Here is a 20,383-nt window from a genome sequence, read left to right on the forward strand (position 1 = left end):
TTCAAAATTTGAAATATTTTTTGTAGACATTTACTTTGTAATATTTATCTTTTCATCTACCAGTACTCTGTCTTTGATACCTACCATACATAGCTGCAGCTTTTTCGTGAAACTCCAAAGCCTTCTCAAATTTCCCCAAGGTGTTATACACAGCTCCCAGATTTTGCAAAACCACAACCTCTTTCTGCTTATCTGCATTGTCACTCTGGCACAATGGCAGCGCCTTCTCAAAATTTTCTGCTGCTAAGGAAAAGATTTTCAGCTGGGAGTAGCTCAGACCAATGTCATTGTATAGTCTTCCTGTTGTAAGAAGAAAAAGCATATAAAGAAGTGAGTGGAAATAAAATAATTTTAATTGTAATACTTTTTACTTTAGATTATTACAGAAACTATAACCTAAAGATACATTGAGTAAAATTGCACTTTTATGAAGAAGGCTCTGTGGCAATCAGGGAAGATGTCCTGAGTGTTGCTTTGGTGGACCCAGATTTGGATAGACAGCCTCAGTACTGGAGGAACTTGCAGGGAAGGCATTAGAGTAAGTGGTCAGTTTTGGTCCATCTGTCATGAGAGGAGGGAAGCAGCAAGGTATTGGTAATTCAATCCTTCTTACTAGGGACTAGATGCCGGCTTGTGAGTGAAGACCCTTTTGTCGCTCGTCTTGTATATCTGAATAAGACAATGAGGCTTGGGTGTTCGTTTAAGTACTTTATTACATACAAACACATCAGGATAGATATCAGGAACATTAAACTTAAGCAAACTAACTAAGTGACTGACTACTACACGCATATGCATGTTCTCAGTCTGCCTGCTCACTCAAAATTGCAGTCTTGCTTGCATGTGCTCAGTGCTAACATGCACGTGCCTGCTGACTGGAAAGTTTCTTAAAGGTATATTACACACTCGGATCTACATCCTCCCTTTTTACTGAGCTGTCTTTCAGTTATAATGACATTTGAATAGGCATGCAAATTATACAGACAATAATGAGCAAAATAACATTCATGTCCAGGTTGCCATGTATCTGGAACTAGGTCTGGAAATGCGACCTGATCTTGCAATGTAATAGTTAGCACTGGGTTTAGCAATAGGGACAGTCATTCATGAAAGTTCTGCTCTTTACTACTCTCGAGCATATTCTCAGGAACACGGATATCTGCTGGAATGTCCTCTGGTGCTGGAACATTGGATAAGTCACTCTGAGAACTAGAGTCTTTATTACAGGCAAGATGCTGTAACGCCAGCTCAGACACCAGTAATAAATGTTTCTGATTCTACCTAAATTCTATTCCCTGTGATTACATAATATACAATGTCGGCAATCAACATAGACTTTTCACAAATCCAATCCAATTAATACGTTTTGCTGTCTGCATCCTCACTATCTACCTTTCTTTTAATGGAGTGAGCAGTTTACTGGTCTTATCACAATAGGACTTTTGGGACAAATGCTTTTTCAGGAGTTGAGCTTTTATTGCTTTGTTCTTCTTAGCACATGGAACCAACAAATTGCTACTGATTGGTAGTATAGTTCTAGTTTGTCTCGACATAAGTCTCCGGGCAGGTGAACCAAGATGATTATTGTGAGGAATGTTTCTGAGATTCAGGAGATTTAGAAAAACATTGGTATTGTCTTGTTTCGATTTCTCTAACAGCTATTTTGCACTTTGAACTGAACATTCCACCAAGCCATTTGACGGTGGGTATTCAGGACTACTGGTAATATGAACAAAGTCCCATGTTTCAGCAAATCTCTTGAACTGCTGACTTGTAAACTGTGCACCATTGTCAGAAATTACTCTGTGCGGACTACCATGGACAGAAAAATGACTCTTCAACTTAGTAATGACAGTATTAAATATTAGATTAGGAAGTAGGTCAATCTAGAACCAATCTAAATAAGAGTCTACTAATACCAAGTAATGTTGACCATTCCACTAAAAGATATCTGTGGCTACTGTCGACAAATGTAGTTCAGAGATCTGGCTTAACTGAAGTGGTTCTTTTTGTTGATGCAGTTTAGTACTATTACACACAAAACAAGATGAGAATGTTTTCTCGATATCTTTTGACACAAAAGGCCAAAATACTAGTCCTCTCAACCTTCTTTTGGTCGAATCAGTTCAAGAGTGGCCATGATGCAAGATCTTAATGCATTCTTGTTGCAAGGATTTTGGAACAATCACTTTTGGACTTTTCATGATGATACCATTGTCAGACAAAATCTCGTCTCTGTAAGGAAAATATTGTTGCACATCTACTGGTAAACAAGATTGCTTTGAAGGCCATCCTCAACTGATGAAGTTGAGCTTCTGGAGAATTGGATCTGAAGCTGTGTGAGCTTTAAGCTCATCAAGACGTGTGGAAGAAAAATTTCTCATTTCCGTGACTTCAAAATCAAGTTTCTCATTTTCATGTTGTTCAGTGTTTTTTCTGGGTGATCTGGATAAAGTATCAGCAAGATAAAGAAGTTTGTCTTTTGTGTATACAAGATTGAAATTGTACTTTTGCAATTTGAGCATCATGCCTTGCAATCTAGCAGGAGCTGTGTGCATTGGCTTTCTCAAAATAGTAACTAGAGGTTGGTGGTCAGTCTCAATTTGAATAGGTCGGCCATAAATATAATCATGAAACTTCGAACATGCAAACACAATTGCCAAGAGTTCTTTCTCTGTCTGAGCATACTGCATCTCAGTTTGAGTTAGAGTTCTCAATGCATAGGCTACTGGTCTACCCTCTTGAAGAATGACTGCACCAAGACCAAACGTTGAAGCATCACAGGAAAGAGTTACTGGTTTGTAAAGATCATAGTATCTTAAAGTAGATGGATTGGCAATTCTCTGTTTCAGGACATCAAATGTTTTTTGGTGTTGTTCTGACCAGGACCAGGATACATCTTTGCATGTCAGCTCTCTGAGTGGTGCTGAAGATTGGCTCAAATCTGGAATGAACTTGCCTAATACTTGACCATACCAAGAAAACTTTGTAGGCCTTGGACACTGTCTGGAGTTGGCATCTCAAGAATTCTGTTTGCTTGGAAGGATCTGGTTGTAAGCCTAAACTGGTAAACAAGTGACCAACATAAGTAACTTCTCATAGCCTGAATTTGCATTTCTGAGGATTCAGCTTAAGATTCACTTCATGAGCTCTTTCTAAAACCGTCTTGAGGTTTCTATCATGTTTGACTTCACCATTACCTCCTACAAGAATATTACCTACTATAATAGCACATGGATAGCCAGAAAAAATTTGCTCCATCACACGCTGAAAGACTTCACTGGCAGAATTTATTCCAAATGCCATTCTCAGAAATCTGTACCTTCCAAGTGGTGTACTGAATGTGGTAAGCAATGAGGATTTACAGCCAAGAAAAATTTGCCAAAATGAACTTTTTGCATCAGAGACAGAAAAAACAGTGGCATTTGGCATAAAAGCAGTGACATCTTTAATAGTGCAGATTGAATGATGAAATTGTTTTAGTGCTTTTGTTCAAGTCTCTTGGGTCAATATATATTCTAATATCATCTGAGCTTTTCTTATCAGCTACCACCATGGAGGTACCCATTCAGTTGGTTCTTCCACTGGACCAATTACTCCCAGGGCACCATTCTCTCTAGCTCAGCTTTGACTCTGCCTTGCAAGGCTACTAGAACTTTCCTTGCTGGTCTGATAACTGGGCTTACTTCAGGGTCCAACTACATGGAGTACACAACTGGGAGTTAGCCTAACTTGTCTTTGAAAACATCAGCAGAGTCAGAAAAAACAGTCTGGGTGAAACTGGAGCTGTTATCCTTCAAGCTTACATGGTCAACTTCCTTATTAAATGAAAGCAGTCCAATTTTCAAACTGTCTCTGAGGTGTAATAGTGACTGCACGTGTCTCTTGACTACGTAAAACTGCAAGTCATAGCAGTTCCCAGCAGATTAACATGAAAGCACTACTGAGACTTTGGTTTGAATCTCTTCATCACCATATGCAACAAGCTTTGCACACTTTGCCAAATCAAGCCTCTCACCAGCTTTTACTCTAGCAAATGTTTCTGCTGACATAACATTGCACTTTGAACCAATATCAGCTTTGAGCTCTACGGGTCTCCCATTAATCTGATCAGTACAAAATACTTCATTCTTTGCCCACAAATCTATTGCATTGACTGTTTCACCAAGCGCAGATACACCATCAACATAAAAAGTAGGGTCACACCTTTCTAGTTGATCAACTTGTTTCTTTGAATGCTGTTTTCTAATAAAAGAATGAGCCTGTTTTGATTTACATAACCTTTTGAAATGACTCCACTTTTTACATTTGTGGCACTGCTGTCCAAAAGCTAAGCACTTTTCTCTTTTTGATTCATGGTTACCACCACAACTACAACAGTTGACTATGAGGCTAGGTGGGGGCACGTTCTTTGATTTAGTGACTCACCCTTGTGCTTCACTAAGCATGCTCTGGATTTTGCTAGAAAGGCGCATGCCCTCTATTTTGCTAGAAAAGCTCTGGGTTTCACTGAAGCTGGCCCACCTTTGGGCCTGTATGTTTTAACCATGTGCTGCATACTATCTATAGTAGCAGTAAGAGAAGCCATGTGTGTGCTTTTCTCATTTGTAAGCATATTTGTGTGCTTTTCTGTGAACTCATATATTTGACAAATCTCTATGGCCTTATTCAAAGTTAAATCACTGTCTCGAAGCAAAATCTTTCTCACTGCATCGTCTTTAATACCACATACAAGCCTGCCTTTTATCAACTCATCTCTCAAATCACCAAATCTGCACATTTTAGCCATATTTCTTAAGTCAGTTATAAATGCTGTAAAGGTTTCATCAGGATTTTGATCTCTTGTGTAAAATAAGTGCCTTTGCATTGTAATATTCATTTGGGGGTTACACAGTTCTCTAAATTTACATTTTAAACACTCAGGGTCTTCCCACTTTTCAGCCGGTACCACTATATGGTGGTTTTCCTGCTTCCCTGCATACACAGCAGGTGCATATACAAATGAATGGTCTCTTTCAATGGCTTCTGACCCAGCTAAATTAAGCAGAATAAATGCTTTTGCATGTGCATCTTTGTCAGAAAAAGCAGCCTATATGAAAATATCATACTTTTGCTCAAACACTCTCCTATTTTCTGGAATATCGTTATCAAACACAATCGGATTTGGTCTGCAAAATCCTCCTGCCATGCCAACAAATTATGTTGAAACACAATGCAAATATGGCCTTTGTAATTATGTACAGACATGGACACACACCAGGTACTTGTAATAACAATCAAATTCACAATAGACTCTTCGAAAGACTACTTTGCAAAATATTCTTTGAAATGACTATCCTTGTAAAATAACTGTACTGTAATACTGCACATAATTTCCAACACTTTGCACACTTTGAATACTTCATATAGCTTAAGTTAATGCAAAAAAGGAGCACATAGTGAAAAAATATGGTTGTTTTCCCTTTTTTACACATTTTATGTGATTTGGAAATTGTTTCAAACATTTTCGTAATTATTTCAAATATTTTTATCAATATGTTGCAGTTTCAAATATTATGTTTAATTAGAAATTCATTTTGAGCATTCTGAGTGCTTTGTTTTATATTTGAGTAAAAAATCCAACTTTAACTGTGCGCCTCATAGTTTTGACTCTGGATCCTATTCTGACACCATGTCTCTTGTCTTATATATCTCAATAAGACGATGAGACTTGGGTGTTCGTTTAAATACTTTATTACATACAAACACATCGGGATAGATAGCAGGAACATTAAACATAAACAAACTAACTGACTGACTACTTCACACATATGCATGCTCTCATTCTGGCTGCTCACTCAGAATGGCATTCTTGCTTGCACGTGCTCAGTACTTACATGCACGTTCCTGCTGACTGAAAAGCTTTTTAAAGGTATATCATTCACTCTGATCTACACCTATAGCCTGACAAGCAGCACATATACATTGTAGCTGAGTTAAGTATATGAAAGCACACACTCTGACTCTACCACTGCAGCCCTTGTTCCACTAATGTCTGGCCACCAGAAGGTGGGGAAATTAAGCTTAAAAAATCTAATCAATCAAGGTAGATATGCTACAAGTGCAAAAGCTTACTCCCACTGCTTACCATGATATGGAGCTCTGAAAGGTAAATAATCTATAGTGGGGGAGGACCCACCACATAATGATGTAATAAACAGGACAGTGGAAAAGTCACTGGAATGTGGGATGGTTTGATGATCAAGATTAAGAAGAATAAAAAGCACTAAAAAATAAGGACTTTTTTAACACCTTTACTGAATTATCGCTTATGACATAGGAAAACATGCATTTATGTAAAAGAAACAAAACATATTAACATGTTTCCAGTTACAAACATTATACATCACATATCCTCTTTTGTATAACTATCATCAATCTAACATTACATAAATTGCTCATAAATTACATTCTGCCTTCCAGTCCCTTGCCCTCTTCCCTTCCCAGATAAAATCCTTACTCCTCCCCAAAAATATTATTCTGCATGTACTGTCCCCATAATTTCCATTTTTTTTCTACGAAATTTGCTTCTACCCTTTTCTAAAGATCCCTCTTCCAATTATTTTATCTCTGTTAAAATATTCAGTACTTCAAATACAGTTAGTTTAGACTTTGTTTTCCATTTTCTGGTAATTGCTTTTTTTGCCAGCCACCAGAATTAAACTTAACAAGATCTTACTATTTCTAGGCAGTTCAGATCCTGCATTCCATCTCAAAAAAATCCTTTCCTTAGTTACACTCATTTGTGCACTCAAAATTTCTGACAGAGTATTCTGTAGGGAATTTTTAAAGTCTGCCATCTCTTTACACTCCCAAGACATATGTTTCCAGTTACCTCTTTCTTCCCCATCACACCTCCAACATTTGGCAACTACCGGAGGAAAATTTCTTTGGAGTCTGACTGAGATATAAAAATACCTATGCAAACCCTTTGAAGTACAAATCCTAAATCTTCTTGACTTTGTTGTATATTTGGAAGCCATATGTACATCCTCCAATTGCCTGCTTGTGAATTGCTTATCTGGTCTCCCTTCCCAATTTTTCTAACCTCCTCAGATTGGTTCCTATAGTTATTGTGTAATAATTTATATGCTTTACTAATTATCCCTTTTTTAACAGCAGCTTCTGCTCTATATTCAACTAAAAACTCTACCAGAGCAAGTTTTTCATTTAGGATTTCCCTATCCCTTTCTCTTTACATATACTCCGGTATCAATCCCTGATAGGAAGGCAGTCTCTAGACTGCAGTCCAAATGTCTTCTTGACCTCTTCCCATTCTTTTAATGTTCCCTCTCCAGTCATTTGCTCCCAACACCTTGGTTCCTTTGCCAGATTTTTACATTAAATTCCAGCCCCTTACCTATTCTCTGTAACTCTAATTGCAGTCATCCATATCAGCAAAATCTCCTTTCCCCATTCTCAAGTTGCCTTTATTAGAATACTTTCTGCTACTTTATGAATATAATATTCTGCATAGCAGATGTTACGCTCCTTAAGGATCTGCATCCAAAATCCCACTCTCCCGTTATTTCCTGAATCCCCCCACTTCATCATCATCCCTTTCCCACTTTGAATTATAGCTTTGTGCTTGTGCTATGTATATCAGCCTTAAATGTATACCTCTAAAATACCCTTCAAATTAGGTAATCCTAAACCACCTTGCTCTGTTGGAAGGATCAACTTATCCCACTTGACTCTTGCCCTCTTCCCTTCCCAGATAAAATCCTTCAACTTTTTATTAATTATTGTCCACAACTTTTCTTCTAGTTGATAAACATATGCCTGACTTGTACATAAAACTAAATGGATTAAAAATATTTTCACTGCTTGCATCTTGCTATCCATATCCATAAACAGTTTTTGTATTATCCTTTATTTAGTCTCTTTCCACATATCCTTAGCTGCCTTAACATATTCCTTTTTATTCCATACTCTTAAATACTTCATTTTATCATGTCCCCATAAATATGGATATGGCAGACCCAATTCTTGCTTGGCTACATAGTTTACAGGTATAGTGTTAGTTTTATCTTCATTAATTTTATATTCCCAAAAGACTTGAAACTATCTCAAAATGTTCCTCAACACTGAGATTTCTTTTTCTGGTTTTATCAGGTATAAAATAATATTGTCTGCAAATAAAGCCAGCTTTTCTTGATTACCATACCAATTACATCCCTGAATTTCTGAGCGCCTTATTTTCTATGCCAATAGCTCTAAATATAAAGCAAATTGCAAAGGGGAAAGAGGACACACCTGCCTGGTTCCTCTGCTCAGATATAACTTGTCAGAGACAAGCTTCCCCACTTTAACTTTTTTGCCTCAGATCTCTCATACACTCCAATGTAACTTTATTATTGTATCAAGGAATGCAAATGCTTCAATTGCCCTACTCATAAAATCCTAGCTTACTCTGTTAAATGCTTTCTCTGCATCCAGACCCATCAACAGCCATGATATTTTCTTACATTCTGTTTCCTTCTGGATCATCGATGCTCTATTAATGTTGTCAAATATTTGCCTCCCCTCTGAAAAAATACACTGATCCATATCCATCAATTTTGGCAATACTTTGACATTCTTTTAGTTATTATAGATATAAATACTTTATAATCATGGTTTTAAATTGAAATGGGCCTATATGAAGCCAGTTCTGAGAGGTCTTTGCCATTTTTAAGTATTACAGCCACCACAGCTTTCTTCCAGGATGTTGGTGCTTCCCTTCCTTTTAAAATACTGTTAAACAAAACCTTCCAGATCTTTATCACTTTCTTCCTTCCTAGCTTCCAGACTTCCACAAGAATACCATCTATTCCTGGAGACTTTCCTGCAGATTGATTATACATCACCATTTTTATCTCATATCTTAACTAATTGTTGAGTCTCATCTACCTCTAACCATTGCATACTTAAGTCTTCCATAAATATTTCCATTTGTGCTCTTTCTTGATTTCCACATTTCTTTGCTTTATATACATTTTCATAAAATTTCCAAAATATCTCCAGTATCTCTACAGGATCTCTAGTTATTTTTGTTGTTATAAACTCCCTAGGTTTGGCAACAACTCTTTCTGCTTTCTGTTTCATAAGTCATTGTGATAAAAGTTTTTGTGCTCTGGAGTTATTACCAAAAACAGTTGTTTAACAGCAATCTTTCTAAACTCATGCATACTACGGATACTCCCTTATGTTCTCTGTAGCACTTTGTAGTTGCACATCTACTTGTTCTGTGAGATTACCCTTATTCTATAAAGATTTATCCTTTGTCAGCACCACTAAATAATTCCTGTAACTCCTTAACCAGATCTCTTTTATTTCTACCTTATTGTTAAGCTTCACTTTCATTGTATCCGACTCACTAGCTACAACTTGTGAAGAAATTTCTGTCTTCCCTAATCACTCTTGAATAATTTCCACTTCTCATTCCATAAATTCCAGTATTTTAGCATATAGGTGGGAAAGCATCAATGTCTCATTTTTACTTCATTACTTTGCATTCTTATCTTAGTTGTTATTGGTGCATGATCTGGAATAGTTATTGGATATGTGTCAAAGCTTTCAATTAAATGCACATGTTCCTGTGAAATATAATTTTTGTCAGTTTACCATGAGAAGGTCGAACCAGACTTAATCGAATGATGGAATTACCGACCCACTTCTGCTAAAACGACAATGTCAAATTCTGACATTGTCGAAATACGACTCGACGTAAATCTCGAAATAGGCTTTTACATGGGTCGAGATGGGGGCAAAATTCATACTTTGACAATGTCAGGTTCGACATTGTCACCATTAGGCCTCCAGACTTCGAGTGAAGTGGGTTCAAATGAACCCACTTCAAACTTCTAATGCCAAACCATTTTTATCTAGTCTGTCCCAGCTATTGTACCTTTGGGGAATAGTGCATAAATTCTCTCGAGTTCCTACTACTGAATTCATGTCTTCCATACTGAATGTTTTCATAAATGTCTTCAGAAATCTACCCTATTTTGTTATATTTTTCCTTCTAGGTCCCCAGATACATACTCACTGTTGAAAATCCAGTCCCCACCTATAAGTAATATTTCCTACTGAAAGCATTGAATATTTCTCCCCAAATTTTCTTAGGCTCTATAATAGCAGTTTAGGTGGAAAATAAATACATAGCAGCGTAATCCTACTCTCTTGCCAGTAACCATTTAATACCACAAATCTACCATTATTATCTTATTTCCTCTTCTATCACTACTGGAGCGCTTCTAGCAGTTAGGATAATTACTTCCAAATTTCCTTTGTCATTGATATTCTGCTGAATATCGATCCTGAAATCCTTTCTTTATCAAATTCATATGCTCACTTCTTTTCAAATGTATTTCTTGCAGTATTGCTATTTGTAATCTGAATTTCTTAATATAATTCAATGCTCTTACCTTTTCGTCTATACTTGTGGCACCAGTCACAGTCCAAATAATATGGTACTTTAGCCATTATGATAAGACATTATTATTCCCACCTATAATATATAACACCTTTTTTAAATGTCAATTTCCAGCTTTTGTATTACAGGTGCCCACTAATGTTTGGCAGGTTGATCTTTTATACAGTTATTTCTTGCCATCTCCATTTAAACCTATGTCACATTTTACAAAACTTTTTGTTTTACTGAAAACCCTCAAAGAAAAACGCAAACCTACCTCAGAGCACCCCATAACCTATTAACTTAAAACAAACACACAGAACTATGTACATCTTCAGGTCATGATGTTTAATCTTCTTAATAGAAACAACTGGACCAAACTGACAGCTGCACCCACAGGCATTACCTAAGGTTATCTATGCAAAGGAACACATTACAGCCTGTGCTCCTACTTAAACTAAATACTGTCTGTTCTTGTCTTATCTTTATTCCCCTCCTAGATGTGAAAAATGGCTTTGCTTTTCAATAAACATTTAATTTCTACCCTTATGAAAAAGCGAACTGGCTATCTTTAAGTAAAACTAAATTATACACTCTTCTAGTAAATGCTCTGAAGTATTTAGATACCAGGAAAGCTGCTATCTCTTATGCACTTCCAATAATTTCAAACTTTATTTTTTACTAAGCTACTTGCCCTTGTACCTTTTAATTTTATGATTTCCTCAGCAAACAATACCCAGGATTCTTGAGATTTATTATCTGCACCTGTAGTCAACTTATCTCCATAGAAACATAAGAAGAGAATGTATGACTGGCCTCAGCTGCAGACCTCTCAACTCATACTGAACATTTATTTACTAAAGGAAAACTTTTCATTACATTCACAGTGTTCTGTTATTTTTAAAGCCCATATGCTTATACAAAAATTGTTATTAGATTAAGCCAAAGGCATTAATCCAGATAGTTACCTATGTAAAAGTAAGAGAAAACACATAAAAGTAAGAGAAAACATCTCAACTCTACATATATTATAATCAGTGCACTTTTACACCCCAGTCCCGACCCAAGAGCCCATAATTACAGTATATTAACTTAAAGATGCTTTTGCTCAGCCTTTCTTCTTAAAACCAAAAAAGGGAAAAAGCACCTGTTTACTTTAGTATCTTATCACTTATACCAGTCACTAAAAATGCTTTACTATACAATATGCAATTCTTATTTTGACAAAGGGAGATACTGCCAGCACAGCTATCTGGAATTTTGTAAACAATTATATGTCATTTGTGGATATCAACATGATTTATATAAGATGCTTGTGTTACAACTATATTAGAACTGTATGTCATGTGTATATCAAACTTGTTTGTACAGACGTGTGTTAAAAAATGTATTTTGTAAAGTACTGAGCTTAAAGATGTATCCACAGTGTGCAAAGCTGGAAGAGAATAAAAATGTACATACACTATTGTAACTGTTTAAAGGTGTATATTTTAACAGTGGAAACTGGAATGCAGGAGGTTAACTTCAGTCCAGCAAAACTTCAGAAAAAATAGCAGAAATTAAATTACTTTAGGGCTACGCAATAAAAGATGACATCTTTCAGTTTCAATGCAGCAAGGAGACACAAAGTCTAAAACTAGGGAACTTGTTGTATTGTCTTGGAAGTGTTTTATTGCTTTATGACTTCCAGCATGTGCCAAAGATCTGAGGACAAGCCCTTGTATATGTATTTTTACAGGTTCATAGGTTTATAGGTTCATAGATTAGTACTAAGCTAACTGCCCTTGAGAGCCATTTTAAGCCTAGCCAATTATCACTTGTGAGATTCAAACCCTGCACCTTGTGCTTGTAAGGCAAACACCTTAACCATTAGGCCACCCTCCCAACCCCTAGATGCTAAATACTGCCTACTTCCAGCAGTGATGGTTTCACCTGGGATAGAGTCAGATGACAAGAAATGATGTCATTCTGCCAGCTATCCCAGCAGTAATATTTGAGATATTAATTTGAAAACTCTCTTAGAGAGACTGAGCATTCTGTATTCTATCTTTGACCTGATAACAACTAAAGAAGATCCATTCATCACATTTGCCTTGCTCTGTAAGTCAGTTTCTATGGAATAGTAACTCTCTTAGATATAGTCAGGAATACAACAAAGTTTAATTTAGATGTTTTTCTTTATTTATCTGAGACTGTTCTGCAATGTTGTTTTAAATATTCCCTGTGACTTTGAACTCTGATGTCACTGTAAATTTATTTAGTATTGTCTTGTTGTTGTATTATTTATTATTAAATATATTTAAACCTTTCATTGTGGCTGATCTCTCTAGATATATTCAAGTTCTGAGAGTACTTGCATATTTATTCAGTAACACTGTGTAGGTTACTGCTAATAGCCCTGTTCTTGGCCAAACTACTATTTGTATTAATAGTAACATTACACAGTAAAATTGGATTCCCTTTGTTAAGGGCCTTAAAGTAGCTGATAAGGAGCTGGCTGGTGTCAGTAATAACTAACTTATAGTCTGGGCAAAAGAGGGTATAGCTAGTAAACCTGTGCCAGTCTTTCCCAGATGTGTGTGTGTGTGTGTGTGTGTGTGTGTGTGTGTGTGTGTGTGTGTGTGTGTGTGTGTGTGTGTGTGTGTGTGTGTGTGAGTGTGTGTGTGTGCGTGTCCATGTGTATAAATCATACCTCAAAGAGTGTGTGTGTCAGCTAATTGGGCAGGGCCCAAAGCACTGGTTGGACAGAGAGGGTGCTGGAAGTCTTGGCTTAGCCACTCAGCTGAGATCTCAACTCTATAGCTGTGCCAGTGGGGAGTCTTATTGGGGATCTGGAGAAAGAGGTAGAACCCAGCCTCGGACTGACTGTGGTCTCTGTGTGCTCTTAAGGGAAACTGCACTTGATGCAGTGAGCTGCATCTGGAAATACTGTGTGTAACTGTTATCCTCCCAGTGTACATCCTCTACTGTTGCCAGTGGTGAGGATTGGGGCTTCTTGATTATTAATTCAGTGGTGGGTCTTCACACTTATCCTAAAATATTTTATACAAATATTGTTAAGAATAAAAATCATTTTACTTTCAGTTACTTTTTTTCTCCATTTCCTTTTAGTGTCCTTCCAAACATTAAAGAAATGAAGTCTGTTTTATGCTGTTCAATACTCCCACAAGTTTAATAAAGTCAACAAAAGTCTAATCTTTCTCAGTCACTTTTTCTTTTTAAATCCATGCTTCATGAATGTCATTGATGCTTTATAGCCTCACACTTATTCACTAATTTCAGAGTTGCTGGTGTTCTTCCTGTCCATCTTTCTCTCCATCTCCCAATCACAGATTCCAATTTAAGTCCAAGTTACTCCTGATTTTTTTCTAGTCAACTCCTGGGCTTTTTTCTGTCTCTCTAGTATTTTCTTTTGGAACAGTGGAAAAGGTTTCACTAGCAAAGTCTGTCTATGACCTTTATTATCAGAAGAATAAGTAGCAGAGTCCTCTTATGTTTGATGATTCACTTTTTGTTAGGCATATCATGTGCATGTATTTCCTTTTCGTCCTGTATTAAAAAATGACTTTGATGCTCCAGGAAAGAATATTTTGAGGACAGCAGGATACAGCAGCTTGAATCTCACACCTGCCTCTCAACATTCCATGACTGCTGGGATAAATTTTTTTCTCTTCTTCCTGGTGTGTAGTGAATAATCATTTTCCATAAACTCTCTACTGTCTTCAGTTTTAACACTTTGCCCTTCTGAAATAGTTTTGTGATGATCAACTTTTTCTGCTGATATGATTGTATCTTTACTAATACAGGTGTTGACTGCTTCCTCCTGGCCAGATTTGGAGCATACACATGATATGCCCTTTCAATTAACAAATCCTGCTGTGGAATACAGTTCAGTTGCTTATTTGTGCTTTCATAAAATTAATACATTCTGTTCCTTCCAGTTTCTCAGGTATAGCAGAAAATCTCAAGTTTTCTCTGCATTCTCTGTCTTGTAACACTGCAATTTTCAAATCAGCTCTTATTTAGCAGTCTCATACTCAGCCAGCCACGGTGGTGCAGCAGTTAACATTGCCGCCTCACAGCAAGAGGTCCTCCGGTTCAATCCTCGGCTGGGTGCCTTCTGTGTGGAGTCTGCATGTCCTCCCTGTGGTCGTGTGGGTTTCTGCCGGGTGTTCTGGTTTCCTTCCACATCCCAAAGACATGCTGTAGGTGGATTGGACACTCTAAATTGGCCCTATGCATGAGTGCATGCATGTGTGTGCCTTCTGTGGAAGGTTGGGTGCCGGGCTGGCAACTCGACACCGTAAAACTCTACTGCAAATCATGAGTGGACAGGTGATCCGCTGTGGCAACCCCTAACCAGGAAAAGCTGAAAGATGAACAACAATACTCAGCCAGCTTTTTCATAGGTTCATAGGTTCATAGATTCATACTAGGCTATCTGCCCTAGGGCATTTATAAGCCTAGCCAGAGTGTGTTTGGCTTTCGCCACCCATTTTAAATTAATTTTGCTATGCCCTTTTTTGAGGTTAGTATACAGTGCTTCTGTCTAACAGTGACACAGAAGTGATACCCGGGGTAAACCTACGATCCCCCATCCACTCATCGATTCCTCTTGAAGAGAGTCAATGAGGGACTCTGCCTAACCTGGACTGGGATTTTATTCCAGAGTGAAGGGAGCCTCTGGGTTATGAATCTGTCCCTCCAGCATGTCCTATTTACTTCAGTGCTGAGGTTCAAGTCTCTCAAGCGCGTAGCTTGATGGGATTTGGATTTTCTGAGGTGCAGCATGTCCATTAATTCCGGGTTGGACATGGCTTTATACATCAGGCACAGATCACCTCTAAGCAGGCGGTATGCCACTGAGTAGAGCTGGAGTTTCTTTAACCGGGCAGCATATGGCATCTGTTTGAGCCCTTTGATCCTCTTGGTGAGGTACTTTTGGGGCCTTTCCAGTTGCTGCAGGTGTCTGGTAAGGTACATCCCAAAAGGGGCATTGTACTCAATTATGGGCCTGACGAGGGATGCGTAAAGAGGCATGATGACCTCCCCTAATCTAGATGTGAATCCCTTCATGATTAGGTGGGCTACATAAAATATTTTTCTAACCACTTTGGCCACGTGGTTGTCAAATGAGAGATTGCTATCAACTTGGGTCCCCAGGTCCCTAATTACTTCTTCCGTACTTAATGGATTACCACTTATGTGGTAATTTGTGGGCACTTTGTTTTTGCCAAAGGGGATGACTATACACTTTTTGGTGTTTAGCTTGAGGCCATGGCTCTGGCACCAGTTGCCTGTTTCTATGAGGCCCTTTTGGAGGATGCTTGTGTCGGCTGGAGAGTCGATTATGGCGCCAAGTTTGCAGTCATCTGCAAACTTGGTCAGCCATAGTCCTTCCATGTTGGCCTGTACCTCTGAGAAATATATACCGAACAAGAGAGGTCCCAGGACTGAGCCTTGTGGGATGCCACTTGCAACTGGTTTGGAGTCTGACATAGCTCCAGCAATTCTAACCATGTGGGTTCTGTCCTTGAGCCAGCTTGCAACCCATCTAGTGACATAGGGGTTTATATTTAAGCTGGTGAACTTATCTATAATGCCAGAGTGGGGTATTGTATCAAAGGCTTTTGCGAGGTCCAGGTAGGCTGTGTGGACCACCTTCCCCTCGTCAATGGCCTTGGTGACTGTTTCAAAGAAATCGACCAGGTTTAAGAGGCAGGATATGCCCTTAACAAAGCCGAACTGGGTAGGATCCAGTGTCTGTAGGTCCCCAATATCTTTATTTATAAGGTCCATGATGATCCTTTCCATAGCTTTGCAGACCAAGCTAGTCAGGCTTATGGGGCAATAGATCCAGGATCCGGTGAGGCACCACCTTTGTGGAGAGGGACCACCATTGCTGTATGCCATTCTTTGGGTACATTTCCTGTAGTAAGGCTGAGATTGAACAGTAGTTTTATGTTTGGGTTTAGCTCTTCTTGGAGTTCATGTAGGACGCAGCCCAGGACACCGTCTGGTCCTACTGCTGCTGTGTTTTTTGCTTTGGAGAGGGCGGCTCTTACCTGAGAATCTGAGATGTCAGGGGGGCGGCACTCTGCTGGGATAGATATTTGCCCTTTTGGTGGGGGGGGTTTGCGCTGAGCCTGTCAGCTAGGATGTTGGCAATGTCTGTGGGTTCAGTGTATTTTTTGTCATTTTGGACTAATTCTGAGCATATCTGGGAATTCCCACCCAGGTTCCTAACATAACTAAAGAAAGCCTTGTGATTATCCTTAGTGTCCTGTGCAATTTTTCTCTCGAAGCTGGCCTTAGACGATTTTATGAGTGCCCGTAGTTTTTTGCTAATACTGATCAGAGATGCCTTCCCTTTTTGGGATTTTGCTCTATCATGTAGTAGCTTCCTCCTCCTATTGTATAGTTTGTTTATGGCTGGGGTCCACCAGACATGATGCCTGCCTTTGGAGGATTGGGACTTGGTTTTATTTGGGATTGCATGATCCATGCATTCCTGAAGGTGTTCATAGAATGCATTTATAAAGGATTCTGCGGTCTGGGCCGTATTTTCCACATGCCCGGGGCTTTGAAGGATTCCACCTCGGTTTTGAGGAGTGTGAAATTTGCTTTAGAGAATTTTTCACTGTGGTTTTCTGGACAGGGGGGTGGGGTCGGGATGTGAATATCCAGTGAGATTAGTTTATGGTCTGATCTTACCAGTGAGGGATACACTTCTGGTCTGGAGCATAGAGTCCCCATGTTGGTGATGATCAGGTCCAGTATGTTTTCCCCTCTTGTGGGAGTGGTAACAAGTTGTTCCATAGCATTTGAGTTTATAAATTCTAGGAATCTATGGGCTAGGGTGCTGGAGCTAGAGTAATGCTCCCAGTCTATGTTTGGGTAGTTGATGTTGCCCAATATAATGGTATTTGGAGAGACCTTCATATTTTCCAGTGTTCTCAGGAAGGCTGAGTGGAGTTCCTGGGTTTGGGAGGGTGGTCTGTAGCAGGCTATAAACTGGAAGGCAGTTTTACCCACTGTTAGTTGCACATGGATAGGCTCTGATGCTTCGTGCTGTGCCACCAACCTGGAGGTGTGGGTATCTTTGACGAATATTGATCCTCCCCGTCCTTTTGTGGTTTGGTCCAAGTTTTGGGGCCGAAAAGCATGGTATGAGGTATAACCTGGTAGTGCTGGGGTGCTCTTGGGAGCCTTGAACCAGGTTTCTGTTACTGCACAGATATTGATGTTCTCCATGCTAAGGAGAGTTTTGAGTGCATGCATCTTGAGGACCTCTGATTTTTCAGTTTTATTAGTTCATCTGAATAACTATTTAAAGCTTCTTCTATTTTTTCCAGATTTTTATTATTTGAATTGATGTATTCCTCCAATGTTTCATTTATTTTAATCATCCCTTTTGATTTATTTTTCCTCTAAATTACTGGAAGCCATGTTGTACCAAAGTAGGGGCTTGAACTGCTTTTAGCTGAACAGCTGCAGGTTTCTTCCAAGTCAGTGTGTTTTCTTTTCACCTTTTCTAGTAGATTTTCTTTTAGGCTCTCTAAGTTTCTTCTTTGCTTGTGTCCATGTAGAGTTCTCACTAGCCAGTGACTGAATTTTATTAATACTGGCAGAAGTTCTAGCCCTTATCTCTCTCTTTTTTTTTCCACACTGGAAGAGCTGAAGTTACGCTATTAATCAATGTGCAACCACGTTGGAAGTCCTAAAAAAGGTGGGACTTTTATTCTAGATAGGCAATATAGATGTTAACCAATGCAAAGTGTGGACTAGTTGATAAGCAGTGGATATAATGAGTTATGGGTCCAGCTTACACACCCTGACCCTGTGGTGACCACAGAATAAGCAAAGTAAAGAAGGTTGTCCAGAAAATACATAAAAGCAACTGCACAAATGTGAAAGTGAGCAAGCAATGATCCCCAACGAAGCATTCTCCTAGGGGGCTTCAACTATCCCTCTGTTAACTAGGAGGCATACACATCTTCTAGCACTTACAGTCAGAGATTTCTGGATGTCATCAATACAACATCCTACATTAATTGATGCATGCAAAGGAGAATTAACAGAATTAGTCTAATTGATATTTGTCTCAATGATGTATATGCATGTCAGCTGTAGATTTAGAACACCAGCTTCAGACACAGAAAATTAACTAGATGTAAAGTTACTACACAACTTGCAGTTTTAATACCGAGTTTGTAGGCACTGTCACTTGATTACATCTGTTTTAATTGTTGCACTTACAGTTAAGACATAGAGAAATAACACTCAGTTTATTGACTAACTTGAAATAAAAAGACAAATTCCCATTGTAAGATAACAAACACATTACTGCTTTTACTTTGCAGTGCACAGCCATGGTTCTTTGTTATTGGTTTGCCCGCACTCTCTCCCTTCTATAAGTGAGAGCTGTCATGCAGAGCTGAAAGGAAGGTGAGGTAATTTAACTCCATACATCTCCATTATCCTAGCTGATCAGGTACTGCAACAATGACAGCACATGTTAATATCATATGTAAGAAGAAATATTTCTGTGCAAAAACTTCTTAGTGTCCTACAGCAAATAATTGTAACAAATTAACGTTTTTCTGTAGTGTTACTTACAGGCGCAGAGTCTTGAATGCTTACTCCCCCCCAAGTAAACTGAAATATAATACTGCTAACAATATAAATTTGTATCTGCAGATACAAATCTACTCTGATCTAAGCAGTACTTTTTGTAAAGCAGTGTTTTTTTTCCTACTTTAAATACATTTTTAAGGTGGAGGAAACCTGTACTGCAGTTACCTGTGTGATAACTCACAGTTTCTGTCTTCTTCACACTGAGCACTCCCACCTCCTGCTAGTATGGGAGCTGTTTCCTGATGTGCTCCCCTCCCTTCCCCAAATCACTGGTCTCCTCCATTAGAATAGTCATCTCAAGCTAAACTGACTAAAAAGATGTTTATAGGGCATGCCCTTCAGAACTTTCCTGCTTCCAAAAAGAGAGCTCGTCTGTGGGCTTTCAAGGATTGACAGTTGGCTAACCCTGTTCCTTTGCTGGACAAATAAGATCCATTTGAGAAAAAAAAAACTTCCACATTACTTATCTAAACTAAGAGGTTCATCATTCTCACTGCCTCAGTGGCAATTTCAGTTATCTGCTAAGGTAACCAAGTACTGGTCAGCTTTCAGAATCTCAGACTCTCCTCCCTGTCTGTTCCTGTGGCAGCTGATTGGCTGAGCATATCCTAAGAGGGAAGCATTCAGCTTTCACAGGAAGTCAGAGTTCAGTCTTTTTCTGCCATCCAAAGAAGAAAGTCCTCTTGACACTTCACAGGATCCTGTGGGTTACCACCTGTCCCACTTTGCGAGGGACAGTCCCTTTTTGGGCAGTTGTGTCCTGACCAAAAATATTAAAAATGGCAAATGTCCTGAGATTGTAGGACATAATTATGTCCCATATGTCATGTAATAGTTGCATAAAGTAGTTATTTCTGTATGTAAAATACCTAAATGTTACAAGAAACAGTATAAGCAACTAAACTGCTACAAGAATAAGCTTTCATTTAGGCAAAAAAAGAAAAGTTTTATCCTTTGTACTGACCGTGGGCATGTGTCGGCCTATAAAATCTGATGTGTGTCCCGAAAATATCCTACTTTGGCCATTTGAAAAGGTGGCAACCCTATAGCTTACTGTTCAGATAACCCCCATTTGGGGATCCCTTCCCTCTCAGTTTATCATTAGATTTACTATTCCCTTTCTATTTTGTGTTTATTTGAAAATATTATTTTAATATTTTATTTTTGTCAGTGTTTACAATAATTCCTGTATAGCTTTCTGCCTGTGGTAGTGTTTATTTGGATTCTCTCTTTGGCAGACGCTTATTTGTTACTGTTTCTGAAAAAAAGTTTCAGTTTTTCTCTCAGAAGTGCAGGGTATATGTGTACTGG

The 20,383-nt window shown here is 38.5% G+C and overlaps 1 protein-coding gene across 2 annotated transcripts in view; it reads right to left on the reverse strand.

The window, feature by feature from the left end:
* Window positions 1-20,383, reverse strand: part of TTC24 (tetratricopeptide repeat domain 24) — a 268,837-nt gene that overhangs the window by 182,033 nt on the left and 66,421 nt on the right. For both annotated transcript variants that reach the window (XM_044079776.1, XM_044079777.1), the window contains one exon: window positions 85-300. In XM_044079776.1, the coding sequence (XP_043935711.1) occupies window positions 85-300 (216 nt within the window). The remainder of the gene's footprint in view (window positions 1-84; window positions 301-20,383) is intronic.

This window comes from Protopterus annectens, chromosome 8.part0 (assembly GCF_019279795.1).
Source record: "Protopterus annectens isolate FY-2018-M chromosome 8.part0, PAN1.0, whole genome shotgun sequence".
Taxonomy (NCBI): Eukaryota; Metazoa; Chordata; order Ceratodontiformes; family Protopteridae; genus Protopterus; species Protopterus annectens.